Here is a 19,523-nt window from a genome sequence, read left to right as displayed (position 1 = left end):
CAGAGACATTTAGACAAAGTCACCCAACCAGCAGATGCCAGAGTTGGGATTCAACACTGTGCAGTCTGACCCTCTGGTTGGGGACCCCAGTCGCTGCACCAGTCCTAACTGGCTACCAGTTTTGGAGTGTGCCATGCTCATTCAAGCTCCCCTGCCTTCACTCATGCTGGGTCCCCACCTGGGGGGCACTCCTTTCCACGTCCACCTACCCAAACCCCTGTTTGTCCTTTAAGCTCCTGCTTGTGGGTCACTTCCTCTGTGAAGCCTTTTGCAGCTTTCCCAGAAAGAGCTGGCATCTCACCCTTTGATTATAGAAGTGCAAACTTTGTGCCATGATTATCTGGGGACCTGTCTTCCCCACCAACCAGACCGTGTGCCCGCAGCGGGCAGAGATGGCGCTGCGTCTTCCTCCCACGTCTCACACAATGCCTGGCAGAATGCATGCTCTCTAAATGTTCGGTGACAGAATGACAGTGGCCCCAGGACTCCTTCTCCCCAACACATAGTTGGGAAGGACTACTAGGAGTGTCCAGCCAGAAGTGGGGAAGAAGTAGGAAGTTGCAAGGCTTAACAATGGGAGGGTTGTCCATCTAGGGGTAACTGGAGACAATTTAGCAATTTCACCTCTTGTCTTTGGGTCAGGACTGTCCCCAGGAGACCCAGCTGGTGGGGAAGTTCCATACTTGCACTACCCCTAGAAGTCCTTGGGAACCAGCAGTCCCGCCCACAAGGGTTTTCCCTTCTTGCGATGCCAGGAACTGAACCATGAAAGGAAGTGGCCCTGGCAGGGTTTCTGGATGCTACAGGAGGAAGTGTGGCCACAGTCTGGCTACCCCAGCCAGGACCCTTTGGACCTCAGAAATGAAGAGGTAACATGGCTTTGGTAACAGGGTAGTTCTGGGGTGGGTGGGAACTTCCTTGGGGTGTGAGGGAAATTGCCCCATCCCCGGAACTATGGGGTAAGAACCAACCCAGTGCTTCTCAGCAGCCCCAACACCATACCCTGGCTAGGACTGTGGGCAGTTTCTGAGCTTGACTCTCTTGCAAAGCCTCCAGGCCTTCAAGAGGGACCCCTGTGTCTTTGGCCTCTGTCCTTACTCAACCAACTTCTCCTTCTATGACTGCCTCACTCAGGAACTCACTAAGTCTCCTTCTAGCCTCAGGTCCAAATGCCCCAGCCTATGGCCACTACACCCAAAGGCTCGAGTCAGGGAAGTGGAGAGGCTAGGAGCATGGGCTCTGGTTAGCCAGGTGTGAGTCCAGATCCCAGCCCACTTTGTGACCTTGGGCCATTCACTTCACCTTTGAGCTCCAGTTCCTTCAAACACAAAATGATGATAAATGAATTTGATAACATCAAAATTAAGGAATTTGTTCCATATTACAAATTTGTTCAATAGAAAGCATCATGGAGCAGCTGTTCTCAAAGTGTGGTCCCTGGACTGTCAGCATTGCCTGGGTACTTGTTAGAAATGCAAATTCTTGGACTCTTCCCCTGCTCTATTGAGCCAGAAATTCAGGGGTGGGGCTCAGATATCTGTGTTTTGGGCAGCTTTCCAGGAAATTCTGATGCATGCTGAAGTGTGAGAACTATTGCCATAGATAAACTTAGATGGGCAGCACATTAGGTGAGGATATTTGGAACATCAACATCTAAAAGGGTTTAATATCTGAAATTTACCATCTACTCTTGCAAAGCCACAAGTAAAAGAGGAAACCCAGGAAAAAGTGAACAAAAGATACAAACAAGCAATCACAGAAGGAAAAGCCCAAATGCCTTACAAGTATAGGAGAAAGTTCTAAATCTCAGGATTAACAGAGAAATGCAAGCGAAAACAACAATGAGATGCCACTTTACACACAAACGAATAGGCAAAAATTATAGTCAGTGTAAAACCTAATGAAGATGTGGAGAGACAGTACCTTTCACACCCTGTAGGTGGAGCTATTCTAGAAGAATTTAGTGAAATCTACATAAGCATATATGCCCTGTGATCTAGTAATTCCACTCTTGGGTGTAGAGCCCAGAGAAGTTTTCACATAGGCCCATAAGGATCATGTACAAAGACATTCATCACAGTGTTGTTTGTGGTAAGAGGGAGTTGGAAGCAACCTGGGTATCCATCTCTAGGGAGATGGATAAATAAAACAGTGGATGCTCAGCTCACAATATTTTGCAGCAACTGGATGAGATAGCTAGATTTTCCCACAGTAACACAGGTAGACCTTAAAAACAGTATGGAGAGAGAAAATGAAGCATTAAAATGAGATTCTCATACAATACCATTTATGCAGTGTAACTAGCCACACAAAGCATTGTGTATTTATGTCCAGGGATACACATCAGCACGTAGAGGTGGGTGCTCAGGGTGGGGAGAGGGAAGAAATGTGGGGAATGTGTGGATTGGGAGGGGAGAATAAAATAAAACAAAACATCAGAATGGCCTTGCCTGGACCAATAATGATAGGATGATCACTTGCCACAAACGTAGTATTAATCATGGAACTCTCTGGATGTGAAGTCCTAATAGTATTACGTGAAAATGGATAACAGTACCTATCTCATGGTAAGTACCATATACCAGGCTGTGGAAAGCTTTGCACAGTTTTGTACATAAATTTGAGCTCTTCTACATGAGTGTCTGGCCTCCTCTCCAGCCTCGTTCCTCTTAGCTGCCAAGTCTTTACTCAGAGGATGTCCAGTGCTGTGCCGATCCTGACCTCCCTACCTCTCCAACCTGCCGTCAGATTTGACTACCCCAGACCCACAGATGGCTGTGGAGTCCTGGGTATTTCTTGTTTGGGCCTTGCACACAGAGCCAGACTGTAATTGAGCTTCAAAGGGCAAGTCCTGTCTCTTCTTCCTGAACTGAGCTGCATGAGGGTCTTCTTAACACCCCCCACCCCCAGTTGTCATCCCATCGCATCCAGGAAAGACAGGAAAACCGATCAGAAAGTGTTTGAAGTGGCAAGGAATGTCATTTATTGAGTGCCTATCATGGGCTAAACCCCAAACTAAGGTCTTGGCTTTCATTACTCTCCACGGCCGCCCTGGGAGGTAGATGGGCTGACCCCACAGGGAGGATGAGGAAATGGGAGGCTAGGACACTAACCAGATAAGAGCCCGAGTCTGTCTGGCTCCAAATCCAAGATCCCAAATCCAAATCGGGCTCCAGATCCAAGACCTGAACAAGCAAGTTGTTTAGGGCCTTAGGACTCCAAACGAGAGCCAGATCACCCACCGAGTCAAACCTCAGGGAATGGAAACCTCTCTCTGCACTGAGGAGGCAACTCCTGCTCTCAGGAGAGGGGACCTTAAAAAGAACTTCTACACTGTTTAGTACGGTCTATTTGAGGTAATATAAGAATTATCTCAAGAATCAGGGGATCCCCTCAAGTCCCTTCCCCTCTTTTTGAACCTCAGTTTCCCGCTCTGTAAAATAGGACCAACAGACGCTTCTGGGTTCTGGAAATTCTTTTCTCAGTCGGCCAGCAGGTGGAGCCCACCCGTCATCCCTTCCGGAAAGCGGCGAGGGAGCCTTGGGGAGGAGGGTGGGTCCTGGGCCCGAGCCCTCTGGGCTAGGGGGACGGAGTGGGACGCTGCCCAACTCCGGGCTGGCAGAGGGCCCTGCTGAGCCCCGGGCGACCGCCCCGGACTCGAGGGGCCGGCTTCGCCCGCCCCCTGCAGGACATCCTTGGTACTGCACGGATCCGGGCCTGGAGGCAGGGACAGCAACCCCGGGAGTGAAGACCCCGGCCAGGGTGTCAGGAGGGGCCCTGCGGAAGGGGTCCCACAGGTAAGAGTGAGCGCCAGAGGTGGGCTGCGGGCCCACCCCCGTCCACTCCCCCCGATGGGCGGCGGCTACAGGTAGTTGTCTTCAGCGGCGTCACCCGCTCCCCGGGAGCGCTGGGACTCGTCATCGTCGCCCTCGTTGTCGTTGTCGTCATCGTCGTCGTCGGGGGCCAGCGCCTCTATGTCGTGCGTGATGTCTGCCAGCAGCCGGTGGAAGGTCTGCGCCTCGGGCCGCTGCGCCGCGCCGTCGTAGCTGCGCACGGCGGACGCCGACGTGGAGCTCATGCTGCGCTTGATGCGGCCGAAGCTGTCGGTGAGGATGCCGCCCTCGCGGATGCCCACGCCCTCCAGGAAGCCCTCGAAGTAGCCGATGTCCTGGTCAGGGATGAAGGGCCGCATGCCTGCGGGGCGAGGGGTGGGGCGATGCCCCCCAGGTTCAGCCCCTTCCCCTCCGGCAGAGAGTCGCCCTCTCCGGAGATCTGAGTTCAAGTCCCTGCTCTGCCACGCGCCGGCCTTGTGGCCTTGCCCAAGTTCCTTAACTCTCTGAGCCAGCAAATAATGACACACCGCTCAGCACATAGTAAATGCTTGCTGCACGCCAGCTCATTATTGTTACTATTATTATGATTGTCACAGTCCCATTTATTAGTTTTGTCACCTTCATTAAATAGCTACTCTGAGCCTCCCTTTTCTCACCTGTAAAATTGAGATAATTGTACCTGTTCTCCCCGTAGGAACTTAGCATGCACCATGTGTTCCATAAACATTACTTTGCTTTTACTTCCATCCCTTACTAGCCATGTAACTTCGCTACTTTGCTACGCTGAGCCTCAGTTTCCTTAACTGCCAAATGGGAACAAATTATAGCATCTACTTCCCAGAGCTGGGGGCATTTAATGAGATGATGCTTGGCACAGGGTAACTGCCAAATACATGTTGTTAGTATTATTACTGTTGTTGGCCCTATTTACTAGCTGTGTGACCTTTAGAGAACCTCCTTAGCCTCTCTGAGCCTCATGGGATAAAATGGGAAGAATCGCTCCCTCTCCCAGCTTAGCTGTGACAATGAAATGGCTACATCAGTGCTTTGTTCTTATCAGCTCTGTCTCCTGGCACTGTGACAAGTCATTTCCCCTCTCTGCACCTTGGGCTCCTCATCTGCCCCATGGATCTCATCATCTTATCAGAGCCTGAAGGAGAAGAGGAAAATGTTCCTAGCCTGGTGCCTGACCGGGAATGGGAATGGCGAGGACCAAGTAGGGGCCTCAGCGGACCGCAGGGTGGGCGGGGGCTCACCCAGGAGCAGGAACTTGCGCCGGTCCCCGTAGAGCTTCAGCAGGCCCGCGCAGTAGTCCTGGATGGGCAGCCCCAGCCGGTACTCTCGCAGCAGCACCGCGAACTGCTGGATCTCGGGGGGCCCCAGCTTACTCCGCAGCTGTGGGGGGACAACACTTGAGATCAATCCCAGGGAGCAATCCCCCCCACCCTGCCTAACAGACCCAGAGCCTTCTCTAAGGGTATGTGGGGCCCCACCCTCCTCTGAAAGCCCCTCATGGCCTGCTTGGGACATCTAGACCCCTTGGGCTGCACCTAAGAATGGGACGTGGACTCGAGCAGCCACAGTTCAAATCCTGGCCCCTCACTAATCAGCTCTGTGATCTCGGGTAAGTGACAACCTCTACTACCCTTGCTTTCCTCATCTGCACAGTGAGGATAATGACGGCAGCTCCCTCTTGGGGCTGTTGAAAGGATTAAAAGAAATGATGCAGGAAAGGTGTCTGGAACAGTGCTTGGTTTACAGCAAGCACTCAATGAATGCAAGCTAACATTAGTTAGGGCCTTTCACAGGCTGGCCTCAGTTTACTCTCCTAACCTCATCCCCCGCCCCGACCTCTGAGGTCTTCTGCCTGGGTTGTGTCAGGACCACGCACAATCCCTGAAACACTCCGTGTTTCCTCCAGCCTCCAGGCCTGTGCGTGTGCTGTCCCCACCGCCTGCCCCAGCTCACCGTGACCATGTAATCCTGTAACTGCTCGAGGCCCAGGCCACTGTGGTCACTGCTGCTGCAGTGGGAGCCATGGAAAGAGGGTGTGGACGTGCCGCTATAACACGCTTCAAAAGTGTCCTGGGAGCCATTGCTGCAGGGACAGGGGAAAGGGGCTTGCACGACCTCCCTCTAGCTCCTCTCCCCAGGGCAGGCTGGAGATGGGAGGGCACAGCTACTGATGCTCTGGGGCTCATCCTGGACCCCATTTTGGTCCCCAAGGCCCCCAGTGACCTGGCCCCTGCCACCTCTCAAGCCTGGACTCTCATTGCGCTCACCCTTGCCCTCCATGCTCTAGCCACCTGCCTTCTCCTCTTTCCTCCAATACTCCTTCTCACCTCTGGGCCTTTGCACATGCTGTTCCCTCGGCCTGGAGTGCCTCTCCTCCCCTACCTTTTGCTCGGCTAACTCCCACTCATTGTTGAATTTTAAGTATCATCTGCTCAGGAAAGTGTTCCCTGACCCCCCCAGCTGGGTTAGACCCTTTGTCAGACGTGCTCCCTCAGCCTGTAGTCTATGACACGCGAGGTCTTTCCAAGTTCCCCCAGCAAACATCCTGTCCCTCAGACCCCCTGCTGCAGCACAGTGGCCTCCTGCTGCTCCTCAAGCCCATTAAGCTTTATCCTGTTCTGAATTCCTGCACTTGCTGTTCCCTCTACCTGGTTTACTCTTCCCCTTTTTATCCTCCAGGCCTCGGTTCACGCATCACCTCTGAGAGGCCCACCTGACTCCGCAGATGAGCTGGGGTCCCCGTTAGCCTCTCTCCCAGCTCTCCGAGCTTCTCTTTAGTGCTTACTAACATTAGTGATTATGACTATGAGATGATGATTTCATCGCCTCCTGTGCTAGACTGTAAACCTGGAAAGACCAGGGACCTTGGTTTTCTTCATTTGTTGAGCATCTACTATGTGCCAGGTATGGGTCTTGTCCTCTGTCTTGTTTCCTGCTGCACCCACAGCACACGGCACAGTGCCTGGCACATAGAAGGTACTCAATAAACACTGCCTAATAAGGAGTCAACCTTGGAGGCTGGGCGCAGTGGCTCACGCCTGTAGTCTCTTCCCTTATCTCTTACATAACATAGAGCAGGAGTTCGGGGCTTCGTGGTCATTAGGGGTCCAGGCTTCTCTTTTCCTACCCCACCCTCTTCAGGACGGTACCCACAAGGAGCTGCAGCAGCTGAAGTCGGCGTCATAGGCGTAAGTCCCGTCCGTGCGGCAGCTCTCACCTGGGACCAGCAGACAGAGGGACTGTCAGAGGTGGCGAAGCAGGGACCAACATCCCCCGGCTCCCTGAGGCCCCAACCTCAGCCTCGCCCTGGGGTCTAGTCCTGTCTGCCCTGATGACCTTGGGCAACTCACCCCCTGCTCCTGGTCCTCAACTTCCCCAGCGTGGGGACAATACCACCTTCCTCCCTACCTCGTGGGGCCTCGGGAATAGCAGGTGAAGGAACAGGTGAAGGAGTGTTTTGTAAACTGTGTGTGCTTGAGGCTAGACAAAAAAGAACTTTGTGAAGGGGGATCTCAAAACCTCCAGAGCAAAGAGGCACTGCTGACGGAGCACATGTTCTCTTCCTAGTCCTGACATTTCATCCATCCAGGTAGTGGCCTCGGCCTTCTGATCTCGGCCCACTCAGTGTCACTTCCTGGCCCTGACTTCCCAGGTAAGGCCAGGTCCTCATTGTGTGTTCTCACAGCACAATCTGTAGCTACATGTTTATTTGTGTCATTAATTAATCACTGTCAGCCGGCCTCAGCAATGCCCGCTTCGTGATGGCAGGGCCACGTCTAGTGTTGCCCATCTGTGTATCCTGGTGATTAATACTGGATGTCACATAGTAGGTGCTCAATAAATACTCATAGAGTGAGTGAATTTGTTGAGCTATCTGTTGAGTTATCTCATTTATTTGCCCATCATCCTTGTGACAGTCGGTGAACTATCCCAGCTTCCCAACAAGCGGTTCCCACAGATGGGCAGGCCTTCGGAAAAAACAGAGCCAGCACCCTGTGGCTGCAGCCGGGCACACAGGGACCGCGTTGCAGGGGACTGTGGCTGAGGGAATGCACCTACTGGCCTTGAAGGCAGCATGGGGAGTGGGGCTGTTGCAGAGAGAAGCTTTAGAATCAGACAAACCTGGGTTTGAATCCTGCCCCTGCCACTCACCCGCTATGTGACCTTGAGCATTTATTGACTACTCTGAGCCTTAACATCCTCATCTGTGAAACTGGAATCATAAGGCCTCAGAGAGTTCTTTCATCCATTCAAAAATACTTCCCAAGCATTTGTGATGTACCCAATCCCAAGCTAGGCACGGGATACAGTGACAAACAGGTTGCTGTGAGGATTAAGACATGGCACATTGGTACTATGTTTGGCATACAATCGGTGCTCAGTAAATGCCTCTGTTAGTCTCATTCTCATTCTAGCTCTTTTTTTTTTTTTTTTTTTTTTTTTTTTGAGACAGAGTCTCACTTTGTTGCCCAGGCTAGAATGAGTGCCATGGCGTCAGCCTAGCTCACAGCAACCTCAAACTCCTGGGCTCAAGCAATCCTGCTGCCTCAGCCTCCCAAGTAGCTGGGACTACAGGCATGCGCCACCATGCCCGGCTAATTTTTTCTATATGTATTAGTTGGCCAATTAATTTCCTTCTATTTATAGTAGAGATGGGGTCTCGCTCTTGCTCAGGCTGGTTTCGAACTCCTGACCTCGAGCAATCCACCCGCCTCGGCCTCCCAGAGTGCTAGGATTACAGGCGTGAGCCACCGCGCCCGGCCTCATTCTAGCTCTTGATTGCATTCAAGAACCCATCTGGAAATCTTGGTGTTGACCTAGGGTCCTAGTGGGGTGGATGCACAGTGAGCAGACAATGCATGTGCCTCAGTTTCTGCAAAGCAGGGACATAAAAGCAAATGGGAAGGAGTTCAGCTGCGAGGAGGTTCATTCTAAATTTGGCAACCCAGACATCCTTGAAGAAGCTAAGTTTGAGGTCATTGTGAAAATCAACATTTTATTTAACCTACACTGTAATTGTGGTAGAGATCACGGCTCCTAAAGGCCTTCATTGGCCCCGAGTCCTGGGGCATCCCCTTCCCCTGGCCTTTTAGGATATTCCACAGGAGGGAAGGCCAGGAGTGGTTACTTACTGCGGCTGCAGAGCCACGGCCGTTCGGGTGTAGACGTGTAGTGGTAGCCAGCCCGGTCCACGCACTCAATGCTCTGGTCCCCATAGATGATCTGGAAGACCTGGCAGATCAGTGCGCAGGACTCCTCAGCAGCATCCTGGCCCAGGGAGAGAGAGGCTCAGGTCCTCACCAAGACCAGGATACGCCCTCTTCCTGACACACAGTGTAAAGAGGTTCTCAGAAACACACGCATATGGGTCCCTTTAAATGGATTTTGAAAACATTTTTCATCAAAATTATATGGCTACTCTCTGGTCTTAGAGAACCCCTTTAGAGAATCCAGCAACAACTCTGACTCCTGTGCCATGAAAAATACATCCCAAATTTCTAGAGGATTCATGAGCATTCCTGAATAAATGCTCAAATAACCTAAATAAACCTAAAACAAGCCCAAATTTAGCTTAATGTATAGGCATGGAAGCTGAGGCCCAGAGAGGGAAAGTGATTAGCCAGGACTAGAATCCAGTTCTCCTATATCTAGTAGGAGGAGAAATAATTAAATGTATCAAAATTTTTAGGCTCAACTGCTGTATTTAGATATGAGCTTCCTGGCATCCAGTACAAAAATGGAAGCAGGATAAATACATAAACTTCAGTCTGTGGTAGAAGCAAAGAGTTTGAGTTCTTGGGTGAATTGTTTTTGAGATTGCAAATCTGAAGAGAAATTTACCTCTTTATGTCTTTAAGCAAGACACACAGACAATAACTGATGAAGAGACCATCTTCATGAAGCTGTTCCCATATTGTGTCTCTAAAAAAGCTCAAGGTTTAAATTAAAATCTAACTCAAGATAGGCATTTTGGGATAGTAAGGGTGCACTAATCATTAAACCAGGATTGAGCCTTACAATAACCCCACAAAATGGACAGGGAAGGCCAGGCACAGTGACTCATGTCTGCTGTAATCCTAGCACTCTGGGAGGACAAGGCAGGAGGATCACTCAAGGTCAGGAGTTTGAAACCAGCCTGAGCAAGAGCCAGACCCTGTCTCTACTAAAAATGGAAACAAATTAATTGGCCAACTGAAAATATATGCAAAAAATTAGCCAGGTATGGTGGCACATGCCTGTAGTCCGAGATACTCTGGAGGCTGAAGCAGGAGGATCGCTTGAGCCCAGGAGTTTGAGGTTGCTGTGAGCTAGGCTGATGCCACGGCACTCTAGCCTGGGCAACAGAGTGAGACTTTGTAAAAAAATAAAAATAAAAAAATAAGCGGACAGGGACGAGATGATCCTTATTTTATAGTTAAAGACACTGAGGCTTAGAGTGGCTAAGTGACTTGCACAGGCTCACACAGCAGGTTCACGCTTTTAGTTAGCATCCAAGTTTTTCATCTCCAACTCCTGTACCCTCCTTGGGACCAGCATGTCTCAGATAGGAGGTTAGAGGCTCAGACATGCCTAGAAAGCAACTCTTATTTACTCATTCCACAATTTCTCATTTATTCCTATTGCATGGCAGGGGCTGGGCCAGGCTCTGTACCCCAAAGCTCTCACATTCCAGGGGTGTCACTGTTGCCTTTGTATGGAATCTGTTTCCAGGCTCTTCACTCTGCTGACTCCTTGCTCTCCTTCACATTTCATTTTAAATGGCACAAACTCACTTTCCCTATTGAAATGGATCTCCTCCCCCATTCTCCATCACTGCAAACTGCTTGTTTTCCTCTAGGTCCCCAAGGCAAGGTATAATGATTCGATTTGCATTAGCTCATCCACTCATTCAACAGATACTTATTGAGCACCTGTTACATGCCAGGTGCTAGGTACTAGCACCTGTTCTAGGTGCTGGGGGTGCCACAGTGAACCATCCAGAACACACAGGCCTCTTGCATTCTACAAGGTCAGTCGGGTGGGAGTGGATTGAATAAAAGGGGAGAGTAGAAAGATTGAGGTGGAGAGGAAATGGGTGTGGCAGCTGTAGGTGGCCTTGTAAACAACTGTCAGGATGTTAGCTTTCACTGTAAGTGAAAAGGGGAGCGTTGGAAGATTTAGAGCAGTGACAGGATGTGACTTACATGTTAACAGGAATACTCTGTCTGCTTAGGGGAACAGATTGTATGCAAGGGGTGAACCAGTGAGGGGGTGACTACGTGGTCCAGATGAGAGAATGGGGCACAGAGCTGGGTGGGGATGGTGGAGGGTGGGAAGAAGTAAGAGGACTTATTGACGGAATGAATATGGATCGAGGGAGGTGAGAGAGGGAGAGAGAGAAAGGGAGAGGGAAAGAGAGAGATGGAAAGGGGTGGGGAGCCAAGAATCACTGCAACATAAGGATGGAGTTAACATAATGTCAACTAACAGAGACGGGGAACCAAGGGAGGAGCAGGTTTAGGGGGGAAGACTGGGGCTCAGTTTTCAGCGTGTTAGGTTTGAAATGGTCATTAGACCTTCCAATGGAGAGGCTGGGTAGAGATCTGGTGAGAGATGAAATTTGGGGAGTTTGCAGTGTCTTAAAAGCCATGAGACTAGAGATCACTTAGAAACGAGTAGATAAAGGAGGGATGGGGACCAAGGACTAAGCCTGGACACTCCAACTTTTAGAGTCTGGAGAGAAGAGGAGGATCCAGCTTCTGAGGAGGAGCCAGAGAGGTGGGAGGATGTGGAGCCGGAAGCAGAGTGAGAGAGTGTTTCAAGGGCAGGGAGACGGCTGCAGTGTCTGAGTTTACTGGTTATCATCCGTCTCTCTCTCTCTAGACAGGCACCATGTCTAATTTTTCACCACTGTTTATATACAGAGGGAGGTGGTGGCTTGGGGTCAGAGGAAAAGCTTAGAAGGCTCAGAGCTTGAAGATGTCTGCTGGACTGTGAGCTCCGTAAGGGGGACACCAAATGTCTTGTTGGCCTCTGTATGGGGAGCACTAGCCCAATGCCTAGCACTGAATGAACACGGTCAGATGAATAAAAGCAGAGTGATATGGAAGATGGGGGAGGGGAGGAGAGGCAAGAATGGCAGGAAGCCTTCTGCCCTGGGTGACCACCTTAGTTACCATGAGTACGGGCTCTGACCTTCGTGGTTCGAAAAAGCGCTACCTGCTTCCTGTGTGACCTTGCCCACCTTACTTAACCTTTGGATCTGTTTCCTTCTCTGTAGAACTGGGATACAATAGTTGTACTATTTACCTCTAGGGGTTGCTGTGAGAATGCAAGGGATTGAAGCTGTCCGTGTCTGGCATGAGTTGGCACTCAATTCATGCTGGTGATTAATGTGCTCTGATTGTCACTGTGGTGGTGCTAACCCTGACCACGCTGGAGAAGGAGCTGGGCTGGGGGAGGGGTTAGGTCGAGTCTGTTTGGGCTATTGTGAGGCCCCACTGGGGGAGTCGGGGGAGACGTCCTGGAAGTGTCCAGGGCTGGAGTTTAGAAGGCCTTAGGCGTCAAAGGGGCGACTGGGAGGAGCCCAGGAGGGAGAAGGGAAAAGTCGGGGGCAGACCAGCACCCTCGTGAATGGCGCGGGACCGGGCCGGAGAGACAGGAGAAGCAGCGTCCCGCGGGCAGGACTCTGGAGCGTGGGGTGCCCTCGGGCTCACCCTGTTGGCCACAGCCAGGATGACCAGGTTGCAGTAGGCATCTGGGCTGGGGTCCTGCGGGTCGAGCGGGTTGGGGCCCGGGTGGCGCCGCTCCCAGCTGCCGCCGCCGCCGCCCGCCTGCCTCCGCTCCCAGCTGCCGCCCGGCTTGCCCGCGCCGCCGCCGCCGCCGGCGCCGTGCCGCCGCTCCCAGCTGCCGCTGAACGTCTGCCGGCGCTCCCAGCTGCCCGACGCCCGCGCCCCCGCGCGCTGGCGCTCCAGGCTGCCGCCGCCGCCGCCGCCCGCGGCCCGGGCCTCGGCGCCGCCGCCCCACGCCATGCGCCAGTCCAGGCTGCAGATGGTGTGGCGCCGCTCCGCGGTGCCCACCCGCCGCTTCTCGGGCGCCGCGCCCGGCGGGCCCGGGTCTCGCCCCGCGCCCCCAGGGCTGGCGTCCACGCCGGCCGGCACCGGGTCCACGCCCAGACCTAGGGGAGTCCGGGGAGCGTCAGCCGCCGAAGATCCGGGCTGAGAACCCTACCGAGGCCCTCTGGAGGACCCGGCCCCGCCTCTCTGGGGTCCCGCCGCCCCCGGCCTAGGCCCCCCAGCCGGCTTCAAAGCAGTGCGGCCACCCCCGCCCCACTCCGCGGGTGCACTTTCGGCCCCGCCCCCGCCCTCAGGCTCCGCTCCTACTTTTGACTCCGCCCCTGGCCCGGTGTGGCCCGCAGTGTCCGACCCTCCTGGACCCACTGCCTAGCCCTCGTCTCACACCTGCTCTCTGACCCGAGGGTGGTGGGCAGGCTGTCCCCTCCCTCTGTAGCCTCAACTCGCACCCTGTCCCAGGTTTCAGGGGCGCCACGCCTTGGATGCCGACTCCTCCCCGACCCTGCTCTCAGCCCCGCCCCTGACTCGGGCCCCGCCCCTAGCTTGGCGTGTCTGACATCTCCCACCAGGAGCTCCGCCCCCGAGCACATGGCCACGCCCCCAATCCAGACTCCGCCCCTGGTCTCAGAGTAGTGCGGTCAGGCCTTTTCCACCGCCCCTCACCCAGCCTCAGGCCACGCCCCTGCCGCAGGCCACGCCCATTCGCCCAGACCAGGTGTTGGGCCATTTCTCTTCCCCTGGCCGCTCCGGGCCGCCCTCGCCAGCTGTACCGGTCTTAAGCACTAGCAGGTGCAGCGCGTCGTCCTGCAGGTAGGAGGCCGCGGCGATTTCGTGCGTGGGGATACGCAGGATGAGCTCCTCGTTGTCCCGCCAGGTGAGCAGCAGACAGCGGGCAGACAAGCTCAGGATGCTGTCCTGCTCCGCCGTGGTCTTCAGCGGCAGCTCCTTCAGCTGCTGCAGGGAGGTTCGGATCTCCTGAGTCCCCGGCCGCGTGGGTAGAAGAGGGAGAAGGGGACGAGACCCTGCCCTCCTCCTTCCCCAGAGCCTTACCCTGGCCGTGTCCAGAAGCTGCAGGAGCTCGTCCCGACTGGAGGGGTTCAGTGAGGAAGTCACCCAGGTGAGGTGGCCCAAGAACTGGATGGGAAACCAGGAGGGACAAGGGCACAGAAAGATCACTCTGAAACCCTGGAGTACCCTGGCATCCTCACTGATGCAGTGCAGATAGATTGAGATAGAAATATCTTATTAATAATAACCTGATGTTAAATTTTACTGATCCCATAATAGAAGCCAGGCACAGTTCTGAGCGTTTTCTTTTTTTTTTTTTTTTTTTGAGACAGAGTCTCGCTTTGTTGTCCAGGCTAGAGTGAGTGCCGTGGCGTCAGCCTAGCTCACAGCAACCTCACACTCCTGGGCTCAAGTGATCCTTCTGCCTCAGCCTCCCGAGTAGCTGGGACTACAGGCATGCGCCACCATGCCCGGCTAATTTTATATATATATATCAGTTGGCCAATTAATTTCTTTCTATTTATAGTAGAGACGGGGTCTCGCTCTTGCTCAGGCTGGTTTTGAACTCCTGACCTTGAGCAATCCGCCCGCCTCGGCCTCCCAAGAGCTAGGATTACAGGCGTGAGCCACAGCGCCCGGCCTTGAGCGTTTTCTATGTAGTCATTCATCCTTGCTTTAAGGATAAAAAACTTGCCCAGGATTATATAGCTAAAAGGGTAAAACTGGACTCCACCTGCCAGAGCCCATACTCTCAACTGCTACTTTACATTACCTTAACACATAGTCATTTAGCTATAAGATTCCATAGGGAAGCAAAAGTCACTATAATAACTTGAAAGAACTGACCACCTGTGAATTTCCTCTGGACTGAGTAGCTCTCTCCACCGCAAGTATCATGGTCAAACTGATTGCAAATCACTTGCCCTCTTTATGGTCTTGTTGCAGAAGTCAAATGCAAAGGGAAGGATGTTATGTCAAATCAGTAGATCATTTTGTCAGAAAAATCATGCTCTAAATAAATTTTTTATTCATTCTCCATTACAGTCTAATGTTATCATTTAAATGTTATTCAGTATAAGAATAACTCTTTCCATTATTTTTAGTTGTATTCTTCTAGGTGAACTCCACCAATCAAACCTTTTCTTTTTATTCTCTATGAAATGTCATTCCCTAATTTTTAAGTGGACTTATTTGTTAGCTTTTCGTTCTGTATAGGGTTGCCAGATAAAATATAGGATGCTAGTTAGACCTGAATTTCAGATAAACAACAAAATTTTTAAAAAGATTTTTAGTACTTTTAGTCCCCTGAAATATTTGAGACATATTTATGTTAAGAAAGTATTACTTACTTACCTGAAATTCAAATTTAGGCGGCTTGTTGTTTGCTAAATCTGATAACCCTTCCCCCATCATCTTTCTAGGCTAGATGAGGATCCCTGGCTACTCCTTCGTGGTGTTCATGAAATAGAAGTAAAGCTCTCGAATGGTCAAAGTCCTTTGTGGTTTGCTGTTAACCTGGATACCATCTGAGCAACAACAAGGTCACTGTGGTAAAATCTCTAGGGAAGTGTGAAAGTTGTCAGAATCAAAATGGAGTCACTTGTGTTTTTAAAAACCTGGCAAATAGAGCCAGGGAAGGCCACGAAGCAAGAGTTCTCATGCACTAATGACTGATGATAAGAACTATCACAAAAAAACTGCAAAAACCACAACTTTGCACAAAGGCCATCATAAGCTTGCACACACAAAAATGCTTCTGCAAGGACATCTGCCCAACAACTGCCTGTCCAACCTGGAACTGGCACCACCCTTGTTATTGATCCTTATAGCCAAGGATGGTCATCTCAAAACAATTAGGCAGTCCTCCTCACTTTTCCTTTAAAAGCATTCGTCTTCCTTTATTTTTCTGAACACTTATTCCCGAATAAACATTTCCTTTTTGAGGGTCTCCCTCTCTGTTTGTTGTTTAGGTTGACAGAAGATAGGGCTTTGGGGTGCACAGAATGCTCTGCCATCCACTCTCCCATGGGGGCAGCTGTTGAGCCCCTTGCTGAGATGGGAACACCGAGGCTCAGTGGCTGGCAGTCACTTGCTGCCCATACATAGCATAAGGCAGGGGCGAGGCTGACATGAACTCAGGCCTCATTCCTATGAGCCACGACTTCCCCTGTGGGAGACAGGGCTGGCCAGGGGTTGGTGTCCAGGGGAGGTGAGGTCTCTCCTCAGCCCAAGATTGTTCCCACCCTTCCTCATCCCACACGCACCTTGACCTCCTTCTCCAGGTAGTCACACAGCAGAATCTGGGGGTCGATGAGGTAGTCAGGGGGGTACAGGGGCATCGAGTGCAGGGGCCGGCGGCTCACACTGCTTCTGAAGGCCGCCCGGCGCCCGGCCTTGGGGAACACCAGCCTTCGGATGGGGGACACAAAGCCCTGGGGGAGGACAGGGGAATGACGGTCATAATGAGCACTTACCATCCTCACTTTTACTTATATTACCTAATTTAGTTCTCCCAAAAACTCTGCCGAAGGGGTACCTCTGCAATTCCCATTTTACAGATGGAAAAACTAACCCCAGAGAGGGAACTGTCTGATAGGTAGTAGTGATGCAACCAGTAGTTCACCTTGAGCAGTATGGGTCCAAACCCTTCATTCTAAACACCCAGGTGAGTATAGCCCCTCCAACCAGGTTTATGGAATGGGTCTAGGTTGGGGTGAATACAGAAAAATATTAGGATTCAGTGTGGCTGTGTGGTGGGTGCACAGGTATTTGTTAGGCTCTGTCTGTGCTTTCCTAAAAGTTAAAGATAAAAAGTAAATTTAAGTATAATCCAGGGGCATCTGCATAAAAATGGCCTGGATCAAGGTTTAAGATGCAAATTCCAGGGCCCTACTCTAAACCAATAGAATCTAAATCTCAAAAGAAAGATGGAGCAGAGCACTGATCTAGAGCAACAGCTCTCAACATGTGGCTCCTGAACCAGCAGCAGGAGCATCACCACCTGGGAATTGAGAGAAATGCAGATTCCTGGGCTCCATCCCAGACCCGCTGTTCAGAGACTCTGGAAGTAGGGCTGAGCAGGCAGGCAGGTTTAACCACCCCTCCAGGTGATTCTGACACATGCTCAAGTGTGAGAATGGTACTTCAGAGCCATTGTGCCCAACCCTGGCTGTACTTTAGAACCACCAGGGGAGCTTTTAAAACTTCAGATGTCCAAGCTACACCCCAGACCAATTGAATCAGAAATTCTGGGACTGGGACCCAGGCATCAAGATTTTTAAAGCCTCCTTAGAGCTGAGCATGGTGATTAGTCCTAGCTCCTTGGGAGGCTGAGGCAGGACGATTGGGACACTGCACTCCAGCCTGGGTGACAGAACAAGACCCTATCTCTTAAAAAAGCCTCCTTAGGTAATTTCAAAAGGGAGCTCAGCTGAAAACCACTGTGTAGAATGTGTGGTCTGATTATTTAACTCTTGCAGTGAGACAAGACAAATGTGAGCAAAAACCCCACTGCCCTCACCTTCTAGTTTGGATAAGCAGACAGTCCACAAGTCCACAAAAGCTCACAATTGTTCACTCAGTAAATTATTCATTCAGTAAACACTTATTCATACCCATATGGCTGGGCCCTGTGCTGGGTGCTGAGGATTCAGTGGAGACCAGGACCCCATGCTTGCCTCCAGGGCTTGTGATAAATGACCTAAACTAGTGAGTCACAAACTTTTCTGTGTTTTCCATGAGTTCTGATTCAGTAGGTCCAAGTTAGGGGCTGAGATTCGGCATTTCTACCAAACTCTGAGCAGCCGGGATCTAAACCAGCGGTTCTCAAAGTGTGATCCCCACAGCCAGCAGCAGCAGCATCACCTGGGGGGGGGGTGTATCAGAAATGCAAATTCTTGACTTTGATCCCAGACCTATTGGCTCAGACACTGGGGGTGAGACCCAATGATGTGTGTTTTTTTAACAAGCCCTTTGGGTGATTCTGACACATGCTCAGTTCGTTTTAGAACCGGCGTCGTGGAGCCTGGATAAAAGCTCTGAGAAATGAAAGAACACTATCTGGGAGGAGGCATGCTGAGCAGAGGGCATGGTATGTGCAAAATCCTGGTGGCTTCAAAGGCTGGCGAGGGTGACTCTGGAGAAGCTACGTGCCGTCTGTCATGGCTGAGTTACGAGATGAGCCTTGAATGAGGGCTGTGGAGCTGGGACTTTGTCTTGCAGGTGTGAGTGTGTGTGAACATTTTGTCTGTGGCCCTACCCTCCTCTCCAGCCTCATCCCCCTCCCTCTCACCCCCTGCAGCGCAGCCATCTTTCCGTCCTTCCTATTGCTACATTCCTCCCCATCCATTTGCACATGCTGTTCCTCTGCCCAAAACACGCTTCCCTACCCCCTGTCCTTCCACCCACCCATCAGCTCCCAATACAAACTGACCAGTACAGGGCTGGGCACTCTAATATTCTGTCTTCCAGTACTGAGTATGGGGCCTTTTATGCAATTTTACAATGCAATTATTATTTATTGCCTTTTTAGAAAAACCAATAGTTGCTTCCCCCACTAGACTGTGAGGTCTAGGGAGGGAGCAGGGTCCTTGCCTGACTTTGCTCACCACTGCGTCATCAGCAGCACCAGGCACAGTGCCTGGCACACAGTAGGTGCTCAATAAATGTCTACTGAAAAGATGAACAAAGGGAGAACGTGCACGTGCACGTGTGTCTTGGCTCCCTTCTGAGCCCTACATGATTCATGTGGGCACCTTTTGGATCAGCCTATACCCAGATTTGTTGGGAGAAGGGGGGTATGTGAGGAGCCGGGTGGGGTGGAAGTTGGAATCTGAGCAGTTCCCTGAACCCCAAAGACAGCCAGTAAGATGTCCAGAGAAGCATATTAGAAAATGTGGAGGGGGGGGGAGGGACAGGGACTGATCCTGGCCTGAGGCCCTTGTGTAAAGATAGGGAGGGGGCAGAGTGAGGACAGGTGAGAACTCAAGCCTGCACAGGCAACCTCCTAGCACAGAATTGTCCTGTCTGCAGCTGTGGGGAGCAGGAGGAGGGTCAGCAAGGTGTCTGAGAAGCCGCAGGAAGGGAACACCAGGGAAGCAGGTTGTAGTTTCTCCCAAACTGATTCTGCCTGGCCAGTTTCAGGGAGGGTCCCTGTCTGTCCATTCCAGGGATGGCAGAGGCCACGGAGAGTGGAGAAGCAAGTAAGGGAGTTTAGAGCCCAAATGTCTGGCTGCCCAAGAGTGGGAAGGAAGATCTTTCCAAATAAGAAGAAAGGCCCTGCTTATGCCACTTGCTACCCCCCCCCTATTGTCCCCTCCTCAACTTTGGGGACATTTCCCTACCCTGTGTCCCTCCCAACCTCCCACCTACCTTCTTCCCTTTCTTGACTTCATATTCCATGGTGAAGCGTCCCCTCTGCTCCTGCCACCCTCCTGGCCACCCCCTCCACCCCCCCATCCCAGTTCCTTTGTTCTTTTTCCTGCCTGGTCGGAAACTCCACCAGCCCTGGAGTTCCTGCCCCTCCCAGCCGGTGGGGGTGGTGGTGAAGGACGCAGCCTTGGGCCCCTACAGCTGAACGGTGGGAACCCAGGCAGAACAACGGACTTGGGGAGAA

The 19,523-nt window shown here is 51.9% G+C and overlaps 1 protein-coding gene across 1 annotated transcript; it reads right to left on the bottom strand.

Moving 5' to 3' along the window:
* Nucleotides 1–2,324: 2,324 nt before the first annotated feature.
* Nucleotides 2,325–19,339, bottom strand: CCM2L (CCM2 like scaffold protein). The gene is made up of 10 exons (XM_012755050.3): nucleotides 19,280–19,339; nucleotides 16,174–16,341; nucleotides 13,952–14,035; nucleotides 13,672–13,855; nucleotides 12,545–13,005; nucleotides 8,981–9,116; nucleotides 7,002–7,065; nucleotides 5,802–5,931; nucleotides 5,090–5,228; nucleotides 2,325–4,194 (listed from the first exon to the last, which is right to left on the bottom strand). The coding sequence occupies exons 1-10, from the start codon at nucleotides 19,307–19,309 to the stop codon at nucleotides 3,863–3,865; spliced, it is 1,728 nt and encodes a 575-aa protein (XP_012610504.3). The 5' UTR covers nucleotides 19,310–19,339; the 3' UTR covers nucleotides 2,325–3,862.
* Nucleotides 19,340–19,523: the final 184 nt, after the last annotated feature.

Source organism: Microcebus murinus, chromosome 16, assembly GCF_040939455.1.
Source record: "Microcebus murinus isolate Inina chromosome 16, M.murinus_Inina_mat1.0, whole genome shotgun sequence".
NCBI lineage: Eukaryota > Metazoa > Chordata > Mammalia > Primates > Cheirogaleidae > Microcebus > Microcebus murinus.
This window is presented reverse-complemented; position numbering and strand designations above follow the sequence as displayed.

Bases quoted from the DNA above. Each gene is read 5' to 3' on its own strand.
- CCM2L (XM_012755050.3), bottom strand. From the start codon at position 19,309: ATGGAATATGAAGTCAAGAAAGGGAAGAAG. The intron at 14,036-16,173 runs GTGCGTGTGGGA...TTTCCCATCCAG, and splicing joins ACCTGGAGAAGGAGGTCAAG to TTCTTGGGCCACCTCACCTG. The intron at 7,066-8,980 runs GTAAGTAACCAC...TGCTGGTCCCAG, and splicing joins GCCGTGGCTCTGCAGCCGCA to GTGAGAGCTGCCGCACGGAC.